General features: G+C 46.2%; 1 protein-coding gene across 4 annotated transcripts in view; it reads right to left on the bottom strand.

Moving 5' to 3' along the window:
• The window catches only part of LOC140717375 (calcium/calmodulin-dependent protein kinase type 1D-like), a 45,268-nt gene extending 21,760 nt beyond the window's left edge, over positions 1-23,508 (bottom strand). For 3 of the 4 annotated variants that reach the window (XR_012096524.1, XM_073030893.1, XM_073030895.1), the window contains exons 1-10: positions 23,265-23,505; positions 18,781-18,906; positions 17,666-17,740; positions 15,969-16,107; positions 11,695-11,818; positions 10,615-10,690; positions 9,062-9,174; positions 8,254-8,332; positions 5,725-5,812; positions 2,970-3,376 (exon numbers count right to left, since the gene is read on the bottom strand). Coding sequence is in view for 3 of the 4 variants with exons in the window: in XM_073030893.1 (XP_072886994.1) it covers positions 2,970-3,376; positions 5,725-5,812; positions 8,254-8,332; positions 9,062-9,174; positions 10,615-10,690; positions 11,695-11,818; positions 15,969-16,107; positions 17,666-17,740; positions 18,781-18,906; positions 23,265-23,350 (1,313 nt within the window). In the remaining variant the exon portion in view is untranslated. Of the gene's footprint in view, positions 1-2,969; positions 3,377-5,724; positions 5,813-8,253; positions 8,333-9,061; positions 9,175-10,614; positions 10,691-11,694; positions 11,819-15,968; positions 16,108-17,665; positions 17,741-18,780; positions 18,907-23,264 lie in introns of all 4 variants that reach the window. The other variant, XM_073030896.1, reaches the window with a different exon arrangement.
• Between the last annotated feature and the right edge of the window lie 1,469 nt (positions 23,509-24,977).

The raw sequence follows: 24,977 nt of genomic DNA on the forward strand, positions 1-24,977 counted from the left end.
TCTGTACCTCTCATACTTATATAAATTAGTAAACAGTCTCTTTCCCAGGGTAGAAATGCCAAATACTAGAGGCAATAGCTTTAAGGTGAGAGGGAGAAAGCTTAAATAAGATATTTATAACAACCTGTATCCCCCCCTCCTCACTGAGAGTGGTGGGTTGGGGTTGGGGTTGAAGCTGATCAGGATTTCTCACAAAAAATAACAGAACTATTTTACAGAAGCACAATTGAAACCACCCTGACCAACAGTGCCACCGTGTGGTATGCCAGCTGCACAGCCGCTGAGCGACAAGACCTGCATCGTGTGGTGAAGGCGGCCCAGCGAATTGTCAGGATGGAGCTCCCAGGATTGGACACCATCTATTCCAGCAGACTCAGGAGGAAAGCAATCAGCATAACCAGAGACACCACACACACCGGCCACTCCCTGTCTGACCCGCTGCCGTCCAGCAAAAGGTTCAGGACACTAAAAGCCAGAACAAATAGACTGAGGAACAGCTTCTACCCCAGAGCTGTGGCCTCCATCACACCACTCCCACAGAACAGTGACTGAAACTGTGAGCGCACACAAGGACTCAAATACTTGCACTAATGGCACTTTGTGCATTACTGGGATATTCTGGTGCTGCTGCAAATTATTTTCTGCTACTTATCTATTTAATACTGTTTTTTTTAATTAATGTCTACCACTTTATTTAATTGCCTGAGTGGAAGCTAAACAGAGTTTCATTGTACCTATGTATAATGACAATAAAGATCATTCAGTTCAATTCAATTCAACAAGGTATACAACATTATGAAGGGTATAGGTAGGGGTAAAATGCAAGCAGGCTTTTTCCACTGAGGTTGGGCAGGACTGCAGCTAAGAGGTCATGGGTTAAGGGTGAAAGGTGAGAAGTTTAAGGGGAGCATGAGAGGAAACTTCTTCACTCAGAGGACTGCGAGAGTGTGGTATGAGCAGCTAGCTTAAGTGGTGCATGCGAGCTCGATTTCAATGTTTAAGAAAATCTTTGACAGGTACATGGATAGGAACATAGAAAACCTACAGCACAATACAGGTCCTTCAGCCCACAAAGTTGTGCCAAACACGTCCTTACCTGAGAAATTACTAGGCTTACCTATAGCCCTCTATTTTACTAAGCTCCATGTACCTATCGAAAAGTCTCTTAAATGACCCTATTGTATCCTCCTCCACCACCGTTGCCGACAGCCCATTCCACACACTCACCACTCTCTGAGTAAAAAACTTACCCCTGACATCTCCTCTGTACCTACTCCCCAGCACCTTAAACCTATGTCCTCTTGTAGCAACCATTTCAGCCCTGGGAAAAAGCCTCTGACTATCCACACAATCAATGCTTCTCATCATCTTATACACCTCTATCAGGTCACCTCTCATCCTCCATCACTCCAAGGAGAAAAGGCTGAGTTCACTCAACCTGTTTTCATAAAGCATGCTCCCCAATCCAGGCAACATTCTTGTAAATCTCCTCTGCACCCTTTCTATGACTTCCGCATCCCTCCTGTAGTGAGACGACCAGAACTGAGCACAGTACTCCAAGCTGGGTCTGACCAGGGTCCTATTTAGCTGCAACATTACCTCTCGGCTCCTAAATTTAAATCCATGATTGATGAAGGCCAATATATCACACGCCTTCTTAACCACAGTGTCAACCTGCGCAGCTGCTTTGAGCATCCTATGGACTCGAAGCCCAAGATCCCTCTGATCCTCCACACTGCCAAGAGTCCTACCATGATGGTCGGGATATGGAGGGCTATGGTTCTGGTGCAGCTTAAATGGTTTGGCATGTACTAGATGGGGTAAAGGGCCTGTTTCTATGCTGTACTTTTCGAGACTCTAATTTACCATGACCAATTAACTGACTAACTGGTACATCTTTGGAATGTAGGAGGAAAGCAGAGCACCTGGTTTACAATTTACAATGATCAATCAAACACAATCTTCCACCATTAAAAATAAATTCTGCCTTCCTATTTCTTGAACAAAGTGGAGAGCATCAACCTTTCCCCCTTTTATCTTCTATGTTCTATCTCCTTTGTTTCTCATTCACTCACAGAGTCACACTGCACAGAAAGAGGCCCTTCGGCCCAGCTGGACCATGATGACCCAATCCCCTCGCCGCTTCCGTACAACCTCTGGACTCACAATCCCACCCAGCTCAAGTATAACTAATATTCTGAAAACATCTGAATAATTACTGAACAGTCCACACTTTGCTTTATTTCCTCAAATCCCACGCCAGAACTTAAAGTTATAGAGTCATAGCGAAGTACAGCACAGAAACAGGCCCTTTGGTCCATCTAGTCCGTGACAAATTATATAATCAGCCTCGTCCCATAGTCCTCCACACCCCTCCCATCCACGTACCTATCCAAACTTCTCTTAAATGTTCAAATCAAAATCACTTCCTCCACTTGTGCTGACAACTTGTTCCACACTCTCACCACCCTCTGCGTGAAATTTTCCCTCATGTTCCCCTCAAACTTTTCATCTTTCACCCCTAACCCATGACCTCTAGCTGCGGTCCCACCCAACCTCAGTGGAAAAAGCCTGCTTCCATTTACCCTATCGGTAGCCCTCATAACTTTGCATACCTCGATCAAATCTCCAGTCGTTCTTCTATGCTCCAGGGAATAAAGTCCTAACCCGTTCAACCGTTCCCTATAACAGGTCAAGTCCTGGAAACACGCTTGTGAGTTCTGTCTGTACTCTTTCAATGAGAAGTGACACCACGCTGCTATCTCTCTGGGCTGAGGGGAAAGGTGACCAGCGGGGTGCAGAAACCGCCTCAGGAGAAACAGACCCACCAAACTGCCAGCACACAAGTTGGACTTTGTGCCTCAGGCCAGGACCAGGTGATCTCACACACTTCTACAATAATGAGAGAAATTGACCTCAAATAGCCCCTCCAAATTCCAAGTGATGACCTCAATGCGGCAGCTACGTACGTGTCTCCAGCACTGGCTTCAGTTGGCCCAGGAGATCCGGCCGCACGATCTCTGTCCTCGAGCGCTCCCGTCAGCAGGTCCTCATGTGCTACACAGCTGAAGGGTGTATCCTCCTCGGGTGAGACGTTTGGCTCCCACCCTGCGACCCGTGCCTCCTCACTCATTCGCCGATGAAGAGGTGCTTTTGGAGCAAGGTCTGCAGTAGAGCTCTCGCTGTCTGTCTGGCTGCTGGTCAGAAGGCTCGGAGCAGAATGCTGTCTGACTCTTGTCTGCTGCAACTCCTTGGAGGTGTCTGCAGAAGCCAGTTTGGAGTCTCCTCGACTGCAGTTGGAATTGGCCACCCTCTGATCTGAAGGTAAATGCAGTTTCTGCATGTGGTGAACTATTAGGGTAGCATTGATTACCCGCTGTATAAGAGAGAGAGAGAGAGAGAGGGAGAGAGAGAGGGAGAGAGAGGGGGAGAGAGAGGGGGAGAGAGAGGGGGAGAGAGAGGGAGAGAGAGAGGGAGAGGGAGAGAGAGAGGGAGAGAGAGAGGGAGAGAGAGGGAGAGAGAGAGGGAGAGAGAGAGGGAGAGAGAGAGGGAGAGAGAGAGGGAGAGAGAGGGAGAGAGAGGGAGAGAGAGAGGGAGAGAGAGGGAGAGAGAGAGGGAGAGAGAGGGAGAGAGAGGGAGAGAGAGAGGGAGAGAGGGAGAGAGAGAGGGAGAGAGAGAGGGAGAGAGAGAGGGAGAGAGAGAGGGAGAGAGAGAGGGAGAGAGAGAGGGGGAGAGAGAGAGAGAGAATGTATTGATTTGATCTGCATGAACAGTAGATCCAAGTTATACACTCTACCTCAGTACATATGATAATAAAAAAGCAATTCCAATTTCTTGTCCAACTCCAGTCTTTGAGAAAGGTCACACCAGGTCATGTGTGGGACAGTACAAGTTTGGGGCCGAGGGAGGGATGGGACGAGGCCAGTCACCCCCTGGGTCACACGATGGTACTGAGGGTCACAGAAAGGGTGGAGTCAAGGATGTGTCCAGTCCAGGGTATATTGGTAGAATATCTGTGGCAAAGGGGTGGGAATGTTTGTTAGACCATCAGATAAACGAGCAGAATTAGGAACATCAAGTCTGCTTCTCCAGTCAGTCATGGCTGAGTGAGTGATGGCGACATTGTAATGTAGCAGTCAACGTCACTCACTACAGCGGCTCCTATCACCAATCAGGGATCCATTCCCATGACTGTGTCCAAAGAGTCTGTCTGCTTTCCCTGTGACAGCGCAGATTTCCTCCGGGTGCTCCAGTTTCCTCCCACATTCCAAAGTGGTACGGGTCAGGGTACTAAGCTGTGAGCACGCTACGTTACGTTGGCTCTGCAACTCTTGCAGACTGCCCCCAGCACGTCCTCAGACAGCGGACAGCACATTTCAACTCATGACATTTCACTGGGTGACAAATAAAGCTCATCTTTAATACTTAATTTTTTTAACCCCATTCTCCTGCCTTCTCCTTGTAACCCTTAATCCACTTGCCATCAGGAACCTATCAAACTCCGCTCTGAATATATCCAATGACTTGGCCTCCACAGCTGTAAGTGACAATAAACTCCACTTCGACGCCCTCTGGCTGAAGAAATTCCTCCTCGTCTCTGTTCCATAGGGACGTCCTTTTATTTTGAGGCTCTGCCCTTGGATCGTAGACCACCCCCGCTGATGGAAATATCCTCTCCATGTCTATTCTTTCCAGGTTTGTCAGTGAATGGCAGATTTCACTGAGATCCTCCAGAACCCGACTGTAGAAGGGGGCTGGCTCATGTCCTAGGGATGACAACAGCTCTGTCTTCCCCTGGCCTGATGGAGCGTTGCAGCTCTCCCTTCTCCTGAAGACCTGTTGATGGGCGAATGACCCCTGGCACTCCCAGTCACAGCTCTATGGCCCCCACCCAATCCCACAACAATCCAAAAGAGACACGAGGGCAAGACATGGCTCAGGGTACAGCTGATAACAATTCACTGAGGCCAACCCTGGCCAAATGTCCTGCAGATTCCAGCTTCCCATGCCCACACTGTACCTTCAAGGGACTGTGCTCCACTGGGAGCTAAGGGCTCAAGGAGACCCACACTCAAGTATCTCCCATCAACGCAGAGCATGTCTGTCTCCAGCACACCTTCTGGCAGAGGTTCCTGACTCAAAACTCTGGGAAAACAAGCACACTTCCTCAACCACCCTCTAATTCAACTACCTTCTAATTTTTCCCCATTCTCTTCTGGTAATTTAACTTCCCCTCACCCTCCTTTTCTCTTTTTGCATTCTCCACTCTGGTTCCCCTATTTCCCCCTTCCCTTCTCCGCACCTGCCCATCACCTCCCTCTGATGCCCCTCCTTTCCTTTCTCCTATGGTCCACTCTCCTCTCCAGATTCCTCCTTCTTCTTTAGCCCTTTACGTTTTTCACCTATCACCTCCCAGCTTCTCACTTCATCCTCCCTCCCTCACCCACCTACCTTCTACCTCAACTGGTCTTACCTGTCAGCTGCCAGTTTGAACTCCTTTCCCCCCCTCTCCCACCTCCTTATTCCGGCTTCTTCCCCTTCCTTCCCAGTCCTGATGAACATTCTCAGCCTGAAACGTCGACTGTTGATTCCCCTCCATAGATGCTGCCTGGCCTGCTGTGTTGTGTACGTTGCTCTGGATCATTTACCGTTACACGAAGCCCCGGTCACTGCCAGCGTCAGCAGGACCAACACCAGTTCTGAAAGATGCACAGGAAGACTCACCTTCCACGTCCTCTTGGCAAAGTTCTTTGAGATCTGCATACTGACGGAGCGGTAGATATTGCGCAGTGGGGCGCTGTACTCTGAGATCCTGAGCAGACAGAGATTAAAGGCAAGTCCACAGAGCAGCAGGTTAATAAAAGCTTCCAAGAAGTGCTAGCAACTACGGATTTAGATTCAGAAGTATTTATCACACATACGTTAAACTATATAGCAAGATGTCTCTTTGCGTTAACAACCATGGCACCTACAGGTGTGCTGAGATCAGCCCGAAAGTGTTGCCACACGTTCCAACACCTGGTAATCGGACAGAGAACTTAGCCACATGCTGCCATAGCAACAACCCTTTAATCATTGTCAATAAAACAAAAGATTGGGCATTGACTTCAGGAAGGGGTGGGGGAGGAGTGGTGCGTGTGCTTCCTGTCTACATCAATGGTATTGAACTTGAGCCAGTTGAGAGCTTTGAATTCCTATGTGTGAACACCACCATTTACCCGTCCTGGTCCAACCCTTGCAAACCACAGTTAAGAAAGCCCACCAACAACTCTACTTCTTCAGGAGGTTAAAGAAATTTGGCATGCCCCCCGCCGGCCTTGCCCATTTTTATCGATGCACCCCATCTGGATGCAACGTGAGAAGGTGGCACTGTGGAGCAGTGGGTAGAGACGCTGCCTCACAGCCCCAGAGACCAGGTTCAATCCCAACCTCCAGCACCGTCTGGGTGTGTGGAGTTTGCATGTTCTCCCTGTGACCACATGCTCTGGTTTCCTCCTATGTCCCAATGACATGCTGGTCAGTAAGTTTGTTGACTGTTTTAAGTTGTCCCCTAATGTGTAGGGTGAGGGGTAGGTTCTGTGGGAGTGTGGGGAGAATAAGTTGAGGGCGACTGTCAGTGGATGGGTGATGTTCATTATGAATCTGTCTTGTCTCTGCTCTAACTAACTGTGTGAGAACTGGAGACTGTATTTTAAAATAAAAGTCTACACTGTTGAAATAACCATAGACTATTTTCTAAATGGGGGAGGGGGAATTCAAAACTCCGGGCTGCAGAGACTTGGGAGTCTGTGTGTAGGATTCCCTACAGGTCAATTCGCAGGTTGAGTCGGTGGTGAGAAAGGTGGTGAGAAATGTTAGCATTTATTTTGCGACAACTAGAGTATGGAAGCAAGGAGCTATGGGCGTGTCACGTAGGTATAACAACCCCGTGGCAGCCACAGGCACTGGCAGTTGTTTGGTTTGAATTTCAGATTTGTTTTTGCCGCTACACATTGTGATGCGTTTTCTGTGTTAACAACCAACACACCCACCCAAGGACATGCTGGGGACAGCCCACAAGGGCTGCCTCATATTCCAGCGCCAAAGATGCTCAGCAGAACAACACAGAGCACAATGAGCAACAAGCAAACAAAAGCCCCATTCCTCCCTCTCACCCACACACTTACACCATCCTCTAACACCAGCTCCATATCACTTTATGAACTGTAGATCAACAGGATTACATTTACATGGAAGTGCTTAGGGAAGCAGTTGGACATGTAAAAGAGTCATCGAAAAATACAGCACAGGAACAGGCCTTTTGGCCCATCTAGTCCATGCCAAAACCAGCTCAACTGCCTTCTCCCATCAACCTGCACCAGGAACAGAGCCCTACCATCTGTGTACCTATCATACTTTGCTTAAACACTGGAATCACCACTTGTGCTGGCAGCTCGTTCCACCCTCTGAGTGAAGAAGTTTCCCCTCATGTTCCCCTTAAACATTTTACATTTCACCTTAACCCATGACCTCTAGTGTAGTCCCACCCAATCTTTGTGGAAAAGGCCTGCTTGCATTTACCTATTTACACCTCCATCAAATGTCCTCTCAATCTTCTAAGGAATAAATCTATTCAACCTTTCCTTCCAACTCAGATCCTCCAGACCCAGCAACATCCTTGTAAATTTTCTCTATACTCTTTCAAACCTTACTTACATCTTTCCTCTAGGTAGGTGACCAAAACTGCACACAACACTCCAAATTAGGCCTCACCAAAGTCTTATACAACTTCAACCTAACATCCCATCTCTTGTAGTCAATACTTTGACTTATGAAGGCCAATGTGTCAAAAGCTTTCTTTACGGCCCTCCCTACCTGTGACACCATTTCAATGAATTATGGGTCTGTATTCCTTGATCCCTCTGTCCCACCTCACTCCTCAGTGCCCTCCTTTCACAGTGACTACTTACCATAATAAACACAATAAACACGCAACACAGAACTCACCGCTCCCATACCTTGATGTACACGTAACAAATAAACTTGAATCTTGAATTTTGAGTTAATTTATTTAGTCTTCCCCAACAAGTTTCTAATTCCTTCCAGAGACGAAGAGACTGCAGATGCTGGAATCCAGAGTGAAAGAACAGTGGATCTCACCAGAGACCAGGTAACATCTGTAGAGCTCACCCTGCAGTTTGGTTTTTGACCTTTCCCTCTGAATGTTAGTGACCTCTGACACTGAGAGAGTCCTGGTCTGACCGAGGTACTCACCAGGGGTGGCACAGAGCTTGCTCACAAGTGAACCGTTTCTTCGGGTCTTTCTCCAGCAAGTGACGGATAAAACTTTTTGCTGTTTCAGGAAAAGAGGAAAAAAACAGAGCAAGTTTAAAATGAGCAAACACGAGGAAATCTGCAGATGTTGGAAATTCAAACAACCACACACACACAAAATGCTGGTGGAACACAGCAGGCCAGGCAGCATCTATAGGGAGAAGCGCTGTCGACGTTTCGGGCCGAGACCCTTCGTCAGGAAGTTTAAAAAAGTATTTTCACGCAGACTTCACATTCACTTTTGAGGTTAATTTGGGAAAACCCTTCACCAGCTGGAAGCCCCTGGTAAACCGCTCCTGAGAGCAGCGGGAGTGGGGGGGGGGGGGGTGGGATTCAGAATTCCCGTGCATGTAAAGAGCAAGCTGTTCTGGAATTACATAAAGATTTGAATCGGGAAATGGCAGTTCAAACAAAAACACGCTGTTGTTAATTTTAAACACAAGAGACTCTGCAGATGCTGGAAATCCAAAGTAACACACGCAAAATGCTGGAGGAACTCAGCCGGTCAGGCAGCATCTGTGGAGAGGAATAAACAGTCAACGTTTTGAGCCAAAACCCATCATTAAGATAAGGGTCTCGGCCTAAAAGGTCGGCTATCTATTCCTTTCCATAGATGCTTGTCTGGACCAATGAGCTCCTCCAGCGTTTTGTGTGCTGCTCTGTTAGTAACCTGTGAGCTTGGCTCTGAACGCTGGTGTAAGAGAAGTTTTGCAAGCGCAGAGATTTGATCAATGCTCCAGTGCATTACCCTGATCCGAGATATCGTCCCAAAACGGAGAGTCAAATTCATAGTCAGCCTTCGAAATCCTAGCAAAGAGCCTTGAGTCGGTGTCCTCATAGAAAGGAGGGTAACCACATAGCCTGCAGGAGTAAAACATGAGTATTATTACAGGTCCTTGGGGGGGGGGGGCGGGGGTGACCAACGACAGATACACGTCAGGTTCTGCACATTGTGTCAGGCTGCCATAAGCTTTGATGTCCTGACTAATCAAGAACCTATCAACCTCCACTTTAAATATACCCAATGATTTGGCCTCCACAGCCATTTGTAGCAATGAATTCCACAGATTCACCACCCTCTGGCTAAATAAACTCCTCATCTCTGTTATAAAGGGGCATTCTTATATCCTGATGCTGTGCCCTCTAGTCCCAATGATTGGAAACGTCCTCTCCACATCCACTCTGTCTAGGCCTTTCAATATTTGATAAATGTTAATGAGGTCATGGAGTCGTAGAAAGGTACAGCACAGAAACAGGCCCTTCAGCCCATCTAGTTCATGCTGAATTATTTAAACAGCCTACTCCCATCAACCTGCACCGGGACCATAGCCCTCCCTACCCCTACCACCTATGTACCTATCCAAACTTCTCTTAAACATTGAAATTGAGCTTCCATGCACCACTTGTGCTGGCAGCTCGTTCCACATTCTGCCCTCTGAGTGAAGAAATTTCCCCTCAGACATTTCACCTTTCTCCCTTAAACCATGAGCTCTGGTTGTAATCCCACCCAACTTCTGTGAAAAAAACCAGCTTGCATTTACCCTGTCTCTACCCTGCCCCCCCTGTAATTCTGTATATCCCTATCACATCTCCTCTCTGCCTTCTATATTCCAAGCAAACCAGTCCTAACCTATTCAGTCTTTCCTTATAACTCAGGTCCTCCTGACCCAGCAACATCCTTGCAAATATTCTCTGCACTTTTCCAACCTTATTTACATCTTTCCTGCAGGTAGGTGGCCAAAACTGCTCACAGTACTCCAAATTAAGCCTCACCAACACTCCAAATTAGGCCTCACCAACACTCCAAATTAGGCCTCACCAACACTCCAAATTAGGTCGTCCCTTGTTCTTCTAAACTCCAGTGAGTACAGACCCGTATATTAACCCCTTTCATTCCTATGAGCATTTTCATGAACCTCTTCTTGACTCTCTCCAATGCCAGCACAGCCTTTCTTAGGCGTAGGGCCAAAATGGATCACAATACTTCAAATACGCTCTGGCCAGTGCCTAATGAAGCCTCAGAATTACATCCTTGCTTTTTTATTCTTGTACTCTAGAGATTAATTTATCAGGACTGCAACCTGCTATCCCTATCCAGTTGGGCTTAAGAAAGATATCTTCATTAGAATGAGTTTAGTTTCCATATTGCTGACAGTTATGTGATTTATTGGCTCCGTTCTATAGTTTGTTTGAGACTCCTGTGTTTTAATTGGCTGCTTGCACAGCTGATAAAGTGAATCACAGTTCGGGGCTACATCACTGTCTTCTAACGTAATGTTCCAAGCTCTGCGTTATACTCACAGGATGTATGCAATGACTCCAATAGACCAGCAATCCACTGCTTTGTCATAGGGTTTCTGATGGAGAACCTCAGGAGCTTGGGAGAGAAGAAAGGGTTAGTTGCTTAGAAAACAGTCGTCGTGGCCATTCACATAGAGACAAGCCAGAGAGACAGGATTCAGGGTGAAAGGTGGGAAGTTTAAGGGGAACATGAGGGGAAATTTCTTCACTCAGAGGGTCGTGAAAGTGTGGAATGAACTGTCAACACAAGTAAGCTCGATTTCGATGTTTAAGGGAAGTTTGGGTAGGCACATGGATGGTAGGGCTATGGTCCTGGTGCCAGTCGATGGGAGTAGGCAATTTAAATGTGTTCGGCACGGACTAGATGGGCTGAAGGGCCTGTTTCTGTTCTGTACTTCTCTATGGCTATATGAGACAGATTGGTTATTGTCACCCAGGAGCAACTTCACACTCAGTGGCCAGTTTATTACATACCCCCTGTACCTGATGAAGTAGCCACTGAGTGTATGTTTGTGGTCTTCTGCTGCTGTAGTCCATCCACTTCCACGTTCAACGTGTTGTGCGTTCAGAGATGCTTCCCTGCACACCGCTGTTGTAACGTGTGTTTATTTGAGTTACTGTTGATTTCCTGTCATCTTGAACCAGTCTGACCACTCTCCTCCGACCTCTCTCATTAACAAGGCACTTTGGCCGCTCACTGGATGTTTTTTTAGTTTTTCTCACCAATCTCCAACAGCCTGCCTTGGTCCAACCAGGTTGATGCAACAGCCGAGAAAGCTAATTAACACCTCTACTTCCTCAGCTGGCATGGCTGCCTTGAACACCACCAATATTTGTTGGTGCCTCCCGGAAAGAATCCTACCTGGATGAATCACGGCTTGGTAGAGCACGCAAGGAAGCGATGAGAAAAGCTGAGCTCTTCCCTCTAAAGATAACTCAACGCTCGAGACAAGGTTAGTCACAAAAGGTTAAATGTCAGTGGTACTCTTCCTTCCTAATGCTTCACCGCCGTTCACGTGCGCCTTAGTGGATGTTAATGAGAATTAATTCATGATTCAGTGCGTAACCACAGAGACCTACCCACATAGCCAGGAGTGCCACATGCCGTGGACATCACCCCCATGTCCTGCATCTTGGAGAGGCCAAAGTCACTGATCATGATTTTGGAGTTTTCATCAGAGTTGTAGTATAACAGGTTTTCAGGCTGAAAGTAGAAAGGCAACATTAAAACGGCCAAGACAAGAAAAGCTGCGGATGCTGGAAATCCCGAGCAACACACACAAAACGCTGGAGGAACTCAGCAGGCCAGGCAGCATCCGGATGAAGTGTCTCGGCTCAAGACGTCCACTGTTTACACTTTCCCATAGATGCTGCCTGGCCTACTGAGTTCCTCCAGCATTTTGTGCGTGTAACATTAATACTGTTATGTTTTATAACTTCAAAACATTAAACTAATTCAAAAGAAGACACACACGTCTGGGAACGTGGTCTAACTTCGTGTTTACTTTAAGCAAAGTGCGCACATAACACATGGTAGCATGATGACGTATGCAAATCACGTATTTATACATATAACTTGTAATGAATTATTTAAATAAACAGGAATGCTTAATCTATATATATATATATATATATACACACACAACATTAGAATAGGTTGAGTGAACTTGGGCTTTTCCCCTTGGAGTGACGGAGGATGAGAGGTGATCTGGTAGAGCTGTATAAGATGATGAGAGGCATTGATCGTGTGGATAGTCAGAGGGTTTTTCCCAGGGCTGAAATGGTTGCCACAAGAGGACACAGGTTTAAGATGCTGGGGAGTAGGTACAGAGGAGATGTCAGGGGTAAGTTTTTTACTCAGAGAGTGGTGAGTGCGTGGAATGGGCTGCTGGCAACAATGGTGGAGGCAGATACAATAGGGTCTTTTAAGAGGCTTTTAGATAGGTACATGGAGCTTAGTAAAATAGAGGGCTATAGGCAAGCCTAGTAATTTCTAAGGTAGGGACATGTTTGGCACAACTTTTTGGGCCGAAGAGCCTGTATTGTGCTGTAGGTTTTCTATGTTTCTATTACTCAAATATTAAATACACAACAAATACAACACACACAAAATGCTGGAGGAACTCGGTCAGCATCCATGGAGAGGATAAACAGTTGCCGTTTTGGGCCGAGACTCTTCGTCAGGACTGGAAAGGATGGGGGAAGAAGCCAGAACAAGAAGGTGGTGGGAAGGGGAGTACAAGCTGGCAGGTGATAGGTGAGAACCAGGTGAGGGGGAGATGTGGATGGGTGGGGGAGTGGGGGAATGAAGTAAGAAGCTGGGAGGTGATAGGTGGAAAAGATAAAGGGCTGAAGAAGGAGGAATCTGATAGGAGAGGAGAGTGGACCATGGAGAAAGGGAAGGAGGAGGGGCACCTGAGGGAGGTAATGGACAAGTGAGGAGAAGAGAAGGGGTGAGAAGGGAACCAGATGGGGAATGGAAAAAGAGAGAAGGGGAGGAGGGAGAGAAATTACCAGAAATTAGAGAAATTAATGATCACGTGATCAGGTTGGAAGCTGTCTAGACGGAATATGAGGTGTTGCTCCTCCAACCTGATTCTGCCCTCATTGAGACAGAAGAGGAGGAAACTCTCATGATACAACACTAATATTTACTTAATGTACCCATGTAAAGTCCTGAATGTGATTTCCAGCCCTTCTGCTTCAGTAGTTGTGAAACTGGAGCAGGCCAGCCTGCCCCAGTACCTGACCCAGCCTACCTAACCTTTAACCTCAGCAACACTCTCCGGACTAAGCGTTTAATAGCACAAATCTATCAGTCCCTATCCATTTAAAGCAGACAGCAACGCCCATACCAGAGGACATCAATTTAAGGTAAGTGGAGGAAAGTATAGGGGGGTGTCAGAGGAACTTTTTTTATATATACACACAGGAAGTGTTGGGTGTGTGGAATGTGCTAGCAGGGGTGGTGTCAGACACAGATATATTACAGACATTTAAGAAACTCTTTGATAGGCACATGGATGAATGAAAGGCACATGTAAGGCAAGAAAGATAGGAACATGAATGAAGGATTATGGCCTGCATAGCAGGGAAGGCACAGATTACTCATGGAGTAGGTTTATATACATACTGGAGCGAAGGGCCTGTACTGTGATATACTGTCCTACATTGCATGTCAAGGAAGTACCCCGTCATTGAAATGTTCCCACCGCCAATGGACTCACTTTCAAGGACTCTCCATCTCATGTTCTCGTTATTTATTGCTATTTGTTTATATTTGCATTGGCGCAGTTCGTTGTCTACTGCACTCCGGTTGATCTTTCACTGAACCTGTAATAGTTACTTTTCTCTAGATTTGTTGAGTATGCCCACAGGAAAATGAATCCCAGGATTGTATGTGGTGACACAGACGTAATTTGATGATAAAATTTACTTTGAACTCTGACTGAACTTTTCCCTGGGTGGAAGATTCCAAAGATTCACTCCTGTTTGTGAAGAACTTCTTTCTCTCAACTCTGTCCTGAATAGCAGGCCCTTTATTTTAAGACTGTGACCTCTGGTTCCAAGTAACCCAGTCTGAGAAGCTATCCACCCTGCATGAACCCAGAGAAGCTCAGCAAAATTGCATCCAGAGCACTGTAATAATGATTAGGCTTAACTTTGCAGTTCCAAGTGATCGCAGAGAGAGTGGAGGAGATCGAGGGAACCAGGATGTTCTGTGTCTTCAGAAGTCACTGGGATGGATTTATGAACAGAATTGGAGACATAATCTGGAATATTTTAACGATTTGTTCACCTTGTCATTTCTCTTCTTAGCAATGGAATCAAGGAAAATGGGAACAGCTAGGTTAGGCAACTTGGTGAGGCATGGACAAGATGGACTAAGTGGGGTGTTTTCAATCCATTCCACAGATTGGCTGGCACGATAGCGTAGCAGTTAGTGCATCACTTTACAGCACCAGTAACCCGGGTTTAATTCCCACCACTGTCTCTCAGGAGTTTGTACGTTCTCTCCGTGACCTCCAGGTGCTCCGGTTTCCTCCCACAACCTAGTCAGTAAGTTAATTAGTTACATGAGTGAAATTGGGCAATGCAAGTTCATTGGGCTGTAAGAGCCTGTTACCGTGCTGTATCTCTAAATAAATAAAGTTGCAAGTGAATATATAAACAAAAGTAAATAGCTCTATGTCTCTATGAGATGAAACCTAATAAGTTTAACACAGTGGGGTAGCTAACGTTAACTATCAAAGTTCAAGGTAAGTTTATTATCGAAGTACATAAATGTCTCTATATAAAATCCCGAGATTCACTTTCTTGCAGGCATCAATAGAATGATAATCATAATAGAATCAATGAAAGACTGCACCAACTTGAGCGTTCAACCAGAGTGCAGAAGACACCAAAATGTGCAAATGCAAATGAAAATAATAATAATAAATTAATAATCAGTAAATGTCAAGAACATGGGCTGAAGAGTCCATATTGTATTCAGAAGTGTGAAAATGTTCAGTAACCACCCATAGCTTCCTGTCCCAGATGCTTCTGCACACAAGGTTACATTCAAATCCAAGCGTTCTAGATTAGTTGAAATATGCTTATCGTGTTTTTTTATGCTGCATCAATCCAGAGTAACAATCATTTTGTTCTCCTTTACACTCATGTACTGAAGAATGACAACAAACTATCGTGAATCTTGAAAACTGCACCATTCACCTTGATGTTACAAGAGATGGACACCAGTTCACCAGAGAGGCTCTAGTGCCTTCTGGATAGAGATGGTTGTGTTATCATTTGAAATTACAAATAGTGTGCATCATGGAATAGAGTAATATTGTAATGTAATAACTGGATAAACTTCCTATGGATTCATGTTGTATTCATCATTATCATCATCATCGTCATCATCATCATCACGTTCCATGTTGCATGACATAGATGATCTCTGACCATGATTGTTCTTGGCAAATTTTTCTACAGAAGTGGTTTGCCATTGCCTTCTTCTGGGCAGTGTCTTTACCAGACGGGTGACCCCAGTCATTATCAATACTCTTCAGAGATTGCCTGCCTGGTGTCAGTGGTCATATAATCAGGACTTGTGATCTGCACCGGTTGCTCATACGACCATCCACCACCTGCTCCCATGGCTTCACGTGACCCTGATCGGGGGCTAAGCAGGTGCTTCACCTTGCCCAAGGGTGACCTGCAGGCTAGCGGAGGGAAGGAACGCCTTACACTTTCTTTGGTAAAGACCATCACCCATGTGATAATATAGGTGTACAAAATTCATCCTGTGAACTTTAACCTTGTTTATTTATGGTTAGTGGTTCAAATATTTTGAAATGATTTCACACCTTTAAGTCTCGATGTACCACTCCGTTTTCATGGAGATACCTTACTGCCTCGAGAATCTGTCGTATCAGACAGCTGGCATCTTTCTCCGTGTAAACTCCGCGATCCAGAATCCTGTCGAAAAGTTCTCCTCCAGACACCCTGGGGAGAAAGGTGAACCAGCATGTTTCATCTAGAATGGAGTTCCTTCAGCTAACAAGCGTGTCCACGTGGAAAAGTACGCAGACATTGTACTGAGGCAGACGTGACACAGAGCACAGGTCATACTTCCATTCAGCATTGCTGCAAAAATCACTGGCACTATGGCACGTGTGAAACTTACAAACTAATTACCACAATGTGTAGGGAATAAAATGCCTGGAATTCACATCAACTGTGTCAGGGCCACCCCACCCCACAACCACAAATCAAAATGTTATTATGAGCTGTGTTGCATGACATGGGCGATCATGAGCTCATCACCAAGATTGCTCGTGGTAAATTTTTCTACAGAAGTGGTTTGCCATTGCCTTTTTCTGGGCAGTGTCTTTACAAGATGGGTGACCCCAGCCATTATCAATACTCTTCAGAGATTGTCTGCCTGGTGTCAGTGGTTGCATAACCAGGATTTGTGATCTGCACCAGCTGCTCCCATGGGTTCAAGTGACCCTGATCTGGGGCTAAGCAGGTGCTACACTTTGCCCAATGGTAACTTTCAGGCTAGCAGAAGGAAGAAGTGTCTTACACCTCCTTTGATAGAGACGTATCTCCACCCACCACCTGCCAAAATGTACAGCTCCATTAGCAGGAGTTCTGCCACCGGAGAACTGTGTTGATAAAATAGTTCTGGTGTAATTTTCTACATGGATTCTTCTAATTTCCCAATATAACTTCAGCAGAAACCTTAAGAGACACAGCAGAAAGGAGAAGTGTTCCCCATTTTCTGGCTTCATCCCCCTTTCTTTCCAGTCCTGATTGTTAATTCCTCTTCATAGAGGAACAACCTTGGGTCGTTTTCTCTGGAGTGGCGGAGGCTGAGGGGAGATCTGAGAGAGGTTTATAACATTATGAGAGGCACAGATAGAGTAGACAGTATCTTTTTACCAGGCTGAAATGTCTAATACCAGAGGGCATGTATTTAATATGAGAGGGGGAATTTCAAAGGAGATGTAAGGGGCAAGACTTTTCTTTTTTACACAGGGAGTAGGTGAGTGCCTGGATTGTGCTGCCTTGGGTGCTGGTAGAGCCCAATACCCAGGAGATTTTTAAGAGATGTTTAGACAGGCACATGAGTGCGAGGAAAATGGAACGATATCAACATCTACAGGAACACTGTCACTGGAAAACAGCATCCGTCATCAGGGCCCCCACCACCCAGGACATCCACTCGTCTCACTGCTGTCACCGGGAAGAAGGGACAGGAACCTCAGGACCCACATCACCAGGTCCAGGCACAGTTATTACCCCTCAATCATTGCTCTTGAACCAAAGGGGTATCTTCACTTGCCTCATCATTGAACTGTTCCTACAACCAATGGACTCACTTCCAAGGATTCCAGTTTCTGGTCATTTCTCCTAACACCTCCTTACATAACTCCTGTAAAACACGTCAGGACGTGGCCAGGCAGTATATAAATGCAATCTAGTGATCTCCATACTAGGCTGTGGCCGTAACGGAACCGAGGAGTTCTATAACTAGTGGATCAGAGGGGGCACTCACAGCTGCATGACCAGGTAGTAGTGGGTGGGGCTCTCGTAGATGTCCTCCAGGGCAATGATGTTTTCGTGTTTGATCCTGAAATCCAAAGTCAGAAGTGAATGAATGGTAGAGTCTACATATGAACCAACGGACAATGAACATTACAGCTCCACTCTGTTTGTGCTACTTATTTAATTAAAAATATTCATTCATCCATTCATTCTCTCTCACACACACACACAATGCTGGAGGAACTCAGGTCAGGCAGCATCTACGGAAATGAACAAGCCTCAACGTTTTGGGCAGAGACCCTTCTTCAGGACTGTAGAATATATACAGTATTGTGCAAAGAGCTTAGGCACATATATAGGGTGCATACGTTTCTCGCACGATAATTTTATGTATTGCACTGTCCTGATGCCACAAAAAAAGCCACATTTCATGTTGTATGTGAGTGATGATGAACCTGATTCTCATATGGGTCTCTATTGTGGACTGAGAGTGGGAAGGGGGCAGGAAGAGGGGAATCATAGTTTGGAAAAGGGGAAAGGAGTGGGGAGGGAGTGGGAAGCATCAGAGAGACATTCTGAAATGATCAATAAACCAATTGAATGGAATCAAATGACCTTGCCCGGTGTCTTTGGGGGGGGGGGTCTGTACCCGCACCAAACTCCCCCCCACCCCCCCAACCCTGGCACTCCTTCTCTGCCACCTGTCTCACACTCCTCCCTTAGCGCTCCAATCTTGCCATTCCCAGCAACCTTTGCTCCTGTCAGACGTACAAATCCACTCTTTTCGACAGGGTTGAAATGGCTAATAGCTGAGAGCAAGCATTTAAAGTGAGAAGGGGTAATTTCAAAGAAGTTGTGAGGGGCATTTGTTTTTACACAGACAGCAGTGGCAGTGTGCTGGAACGTGCTGCCTGGGATGGTGGTAGAGATAGATACATTAGGGACTTTCAAGAGATGTTTAGATAGGCACATGGATATGAGGAAAATGGAAGGATGGGCATTGTGTAGGCATAAGGGATTAGTTTAGCTGACCATATGATAACTATTTGAATTGGTTAGGCAGTACATTGTGGGCTGAAGGGCTTGTTCCTGTGGCTGTAAAGTTACACATTCTACCTTACTCACTTTCTCAAAACAGCAATTTCATTTTCCAACACAACAGCATCCTTCTTCTTTTTCTGAAGACACTTCAGTGCTACCAGTTTGTCCGTCGCCCTCTCCTTAGCCAAATACACTTCTGAAAAGGCTCCTCTGCAAAGGAAAGGAACAATTCTGTTACACACATCATTTGTAATTGGCAACAGTGAGGCCTTAACATGAAATCCACAGGTGTGGAGCTGCCAGTTGTTCTGCACGCCCACTCAGTAACAGGGAGCTACCTCGTTGGACTCCAGTTTCCTTAATCCACAGGCTAAGAGTATTTAAAAACATTCAAAATAAATAAAACTGCAGATGCAGGAACTGGAACCAAAAACAGAAGTATTGGAAGAACCCAGGTAGTCAAGCCGCATCTGTGGAAAGAGAAACCAGTCAGTGCTTCAGAACAGGGTTCCCTTTCATCAGATGCTGTTTGAATGGACAAGCTCTGTGACCGACAGCACTCGGTAAACACACCCCTTACACACACGCATTCACTCACACAAACATTGCCCTGTCATTCTGCTGTCATGGTGCTGAGGGTACACACTTCAATGTCTTCCCCGGTATATTCTCATAATAGGCCCTACATGACAGAATATTCTATTTCTTTAGTAATGGGGATATGTAAATGTGAATATGTTGTTGTATGCTGTAGTTATTTATTTTGTAATATGATTGAAACTACATTGTGGGGCACATCATATTCTAATTCATGTGTAGTCTTAAGTTAACTTTGTTGGTAATTTAAAATGGTACATCCTAAAAGGAGCTGATCACCGTCAGTAGGGGAGAGAGATCAGGGCTGCCAGGAATTCACACTGGACAAAATAGTCTAGATCCATTATTGTGATTTCTGGTAGATATCTTTTTATAAATATTGGCAGTTTTCTTCTCACTATTTTTGTAAGTTTGAATTTTGACACACCTAATAAAATCCCTTGCACTAAAGTGCTAAGCAACTCCAGCCATTTTTCCTTTGGTCATAGCCCGCGTAGCTAATAAGCTCTTCCAATGTTTTCTGGTTTTTCCAGTTGCTCTACTGGTAACATGAGGGTTTCTTGTTTCTGTATAACCAGCAGCATCCACCATCCAGGCCATGTTCTCTTCTTGCTGCTGCATCAGGCAGGAGGTACAGGCCTCAAGCCCCACACCACCAGCTTCAGGAACAGTTACTACCCTACAACAACCAAGCTCTTGAACTGGTGTGGAAAACTCCAGGCAACATCTGTGGAGAGAAATGAACAATCGATGGTTCGCCTGTCAGGGGTTCCCAATCTTTTTTATGCCGTGGACCAACACCACTAAGCAAGAGGACCACTCACCCCAGACTGGCAACCCCTGAATGAAGGATCTTGACCCACAACACCAACTGTCCAATCCGCTCCATCAATGCCACATGAGCCACTGACTTCCTCCGGCATTTTGTGTGTGGCTCTGAAATTAAATTGCCTACTAATTGTCCTTGACAAATGCAATTTGGAAATAAAGCAGTTGCCTACAGCACCTGCAGCCTCTTGGGTCTCCTGCTCGAAAATAAAGTATTTGTGCCTGAATTCTTTATAATTCAAATTAGTTTATTGCCATTTCTAAGTGACACAGTTGGTGATTTAATTCCAATCTTGCGGTGTCAGAGTGATTGGTAAGTAGCCAGGAGCACAAATAGTACCTGATGTCACTAATACAGATTTATCAGGTTAATCTACAAGTAATTCACATCCTCGCTCCCCGTACATTAAACAGTTACACTTTAAGATGCTCTAATATTAACACAACTCCCAGAGAAAGGAACTAATCAGATTAAAAGGAAAGGAATCTCAGGTTTTCGATCGTTTTAATCTCACTTCACACAGCCAGCACTGGGTATCGCTCACCTAAAGGGATTGCTTACAGCTGGCAGAGCAGTGTAGCAGTGAACGTTGCAGGTTCACACGGTGAAACACGTGCCTCGCATGTGAGAGACAGGCACAGACAAACCGAGCACAGAACGAATTAAAGAAATCTACAACACGTTAAAAGCCCTTCGGCCCACCATGTAACCCTCTCCAGGACCTGCCTAGAATTACCCTACTGCATAGCCCTCTATTTTTCTAAGCTTCATGTACCTATTTAAGAGTCTCTTAAAAGACACATTGTATCCAACACTATCACCTTTGCTGTTAGTGCATTCCACACGCCCACCACTCTCTGTGTGAAAAACTTACCCCCGACTTTCCCTCTGTACCTATTTCCAAGCACCTTGAAACTATGCCCTCTCGTGTTAGCCTCTGACTATACACACAATCAATGCCTCTCATCATCTTATACTCCTCTGTCAGGTCACCTCTCGTCCTCCGTCAATCTAAGGAGAAAAGACCAAGTTCATAGAAACATAGAAAACCTACAGCACAATACAGGTCCTTCAGCCCACAAAGTTGTGCCGAACACATCCCTACCTTAGAAATTACTAGGCTTACCCATAGCCCTCTATTTTACTAAGCTCCATGTACCTATCTAAAAGCCTCTTAAAAGACCTTATCATATCCGTCTCCACCACAGTTGCCGGCAGCCCATTCCACGCACTCACCACTCTCCGAGTAAAAAACTTACCCCTGAGATCTCTTCTGTACCTACTCCCCAGCACCTTAAACCTGTGTCCACTTGTGGCAACCATTTCAGCCCTGGGAAAAAGCCTCTGACTATCCACACGATCAATGCCTCTCATCATCTTGTACACCTCTATCAGGTCACCTCTCATCCTCCTTCACTCCAAGGAGAGAAGGCAGAGTTCACTCAACCTGTTTTCATAAGGCATGCTCCCCAATCCAGGCAACATCTTTGTAAATCTCCTCTGCATCCTTTCTATGGTTTCCACATCCTTCCTGTAGTGAGGCGACCAGAACTGAGCACAGTACTCCAAGTGGGGTCAGACCAGGGTCCTATATAGCTGCAACATTACCTCTTGGCTCCTAAATTCAATTCCATGATTGATGAAGGCCAATACACCATATGCCTTCTTGGACCCCAAGATCCCTCTGATCCTCCACACTGCCAAGAGTCTTACCATTAATACTATATTCTGCCATCATATTTGACCTACCAAAATGAACCACTTCACTCAACCTATTCTCATAAGGCATGCTCTCCAATCCAGGCAACATCCTTGTAAATCTCCTCTGCACTCTCTCCATAGTATTCACATCCTTCCTGGAGTGAGGCGACCAGAACTGAACACTGTACTCCAAGTGCAGTCTGACCAAAGCCAAACCAAACAGAATCTAAATAACTACAACTGCCAACTATCTGATCCTGCAGTCAACTGTTCTAATAAGTTATTATAATTACAGTACATTTGCTATGTATATGAGGCAAATATGGGTGGCACAGTAGTGTAGTAGTTAGCAGAACACTTTACCGGTGACCTGGGTTCAATTCTCGCCACTGCCTGCAAGGAGTTTGTCCCCATGACCGCATGGGTTTCCTCCGGGTGCTCTGGTTTCCTCCCACAGTTCAAAAACATACTGGTTGGTAGGTTAATTAGTCACTGTAAATCGTCCTGTGATTAGGATAGGATTAAATTGGAGGTTGCCAGGTGGCGTGGCTCGAAGGGAAAGTCAAAGTGGAAGTTGATTAGTAAGGGTTATGGGGAGAAGGCAGGAGAGGGATAGTAAATTGGCCAATCGAATGGCAGAGGCTGCTTGACAGGCTGAATAGCCTAACTTTGCTCCTATGTCTTGTGGTCTGCTGAACCATCTTGGTCCAAAATACCAACTGTTTAATGCTGTGCGACTGTAACGAAACCCAATTTCCCTCGGGATCAATGTATGTCTGTCTGTGGACCAGCTGGGCCACAGGACCAGTTTCCATGCTGACCCTGGGGGGGTCGGGGGTGAGGGACGGGAAGGAATTGTCGGTATTTCGGGTTGAAACGCTCCATCAGACTCTCAGTCGCTGCTCAACCCTCTGATTCCCCGGCAGATTGCTTCCGGAACCTGCAGTTTCTTGTGTCTCTGTTGTGTTCTCTCTATCACAGTTCCAACCAATAAGTTTTAACCTGAAACTTCAGCTGTTTCTCCTCCAGAGATGCTGACTGACCTGCTGTTCCAGCACTTTCTCCTATGATATTTATGTGCTATATTTTGTAGAGGGTTACAGCCAAACTCATAGAATTCTTGCCTTACCTCCTCACATTCCTCCAACCCTTAGTCATCCCTGCCCCTCCCACCCCTCCCTTCTGCCTCATCCCTCCCCTATCCCCATCCTCATCCCTCCTCTCTCCCACACCCCACCTCCCTTCCCTCTCGCACCTCGCCATCAACCCTCCCCTTCCTCCTCTCTCCCTCTCTACAACCCTTCCTATCCATTCATTGCCACCTTTCTTCTTATAGCGCCACTTCCTCCAACCCTCCCCTTCCTCCTCCTCACTCCCATTCCCTCCACTCTTCCCTTCCCCTCCCTCCCATTATCCCTCCCCCTCCGTAGTGACTACTCACGAGCCCAGGAGTTCCATTAGCTGGAAGATGTTGGTGATGTTGTTCGTTTGCTTTTTCCAGCACTCGCTCCCTTCCTTGCGACCCATGGCGGGGTTCCCACAGCCGAAACCTCAGGGAACGCACCGCCCTGGACCATCAATCGGTGCCCGGGGACACGGCACCGGGGATCAGCCTGGCCGGGCACCGCTCGCAATCCCCGCCGGAGGCTGAGTCCGAACCGGCTGTGAGCAGCGCGGATTAGAGTCAAATCCTCGGCAGGGGATTACAACAGGGGGAGAGCGGGGCGGGGGAGGGGGAGAGGGGTGAAACAGGGAGGAGGCGGAGAGAGGGGCAGAAGGAGGGAGAGAGACTGCATAGAGGGGGAGGGAGAGTGAGAGGGGGACAGTGGGGGAGACAGAGAGGGTAGAGGGGGAAGAGAGGATAGCGGATAGAGGGAGGGAGTAGGGGTGGGGAAGGGTGGGAGCGGGGAGGGTCCAGATTTTTGCAGTTCTACATTTCCAATATCATTTGTTCTATTACCACTTAATAAAATTATAATAGAATCATAGCAAAGTACAGCACAGAAACAGGCCATTGGGCCCATCTAGTCTGTGCTGAACCATTTAAACTGACTACTCCCTTCAACCTGCTCAGGGACAATAGTCCTCCATACCTCGACTATCCATGTACCTATACAAACTTCTCTTAAACTTTGAAATCAAGCTCACATGTACCACTTGTAATGGCAGCTCATCCCACTCTCCCACCGCCTTCTGAGAAGTTTTTTGAACTTTTCACCTTTCACCCATGACCTCTGGTTGTAGTCCCACCCGACCTCAGTGGAAAAAAAACCTGTTTGCATTTACCCTATCTATACCCCTCAAGATTTTGTACACCCCTATCAAATCTCCCCTCAGTCTTCTACGTCCCAAGGAATGAAGCCCTAACCTGTTCAATCTTTCTTTATAACTCAGGTCCTCCAGACCTGGCAACACACTTGAAAAGTTTCCCTGTACTCTTTCAACATTGTTGATCTCTTCCCTGTAGGTAGGTGACTGGAAATGCAAACAATACTCCAAATTGGTCCCCACCAATGTTTTATACAACTTCAACATAACATCCTATCTTCTGTACCCAACACGTTGATTTATGAAGGCCAGGGTGCCAAAAGCTTTCTTTACAAACCCTGTCTACATCACTTTCACGGAATTAAGAACCTGTATTCCCGGCTACTCCTCAGTGCCCTGCCTTTCACTGTGTAAGACCTATCCTGGTTGGTCCTACTGAAGTGCAACACCTTGCTTTTGTCTGCATTAAATTCCATCTGCCATTTCTCAGCCCATTTTCCAGCTGGTCCAGATCCCCCTACAAGCCATGACAGCCATCCTCACTGTCCACTACACCCCCAACCTTGGTGTCATCCACAAATTTGCCGATCCAGTTAACCGCATTATCATCCACACTATTGATTTTGATGACAAACAAAGGACACAGCACCGATCCCTGCTGTACACCCCTAGTCACAGGCAGTAGTCACTCATAAAGCAATATGTTTTAAGCCTCGTTCTTGACTTCGGAAAGAACTTTCAATCAGAAACCTTAGAATCCAATACCACCATGACCTCTGTAAAATTCATTTGCAAATAGCTTATACTTCGGATTAGAATTAGATAACTAAAGCTGACTGACCCGGCCTAGAATTCGATCACATAAAGAGCTGTGGGATTAGCCATT

The sequence above is a fragment of the Hemitrygon akajei genome, chromosome 27, assembly GCF_048418815.1.
Source record: "Hemitrygon akajei chromosome 27, sHemAka1.3, whole genome shotgun sequence".
Classification (NCBI taxonomy): Eukaryota; Metazoa; Chordata; class Chondrichthyes; order Myliobatiformes; family Dasyatidae; genus Hemitrygon; species Hemitrygon akajei.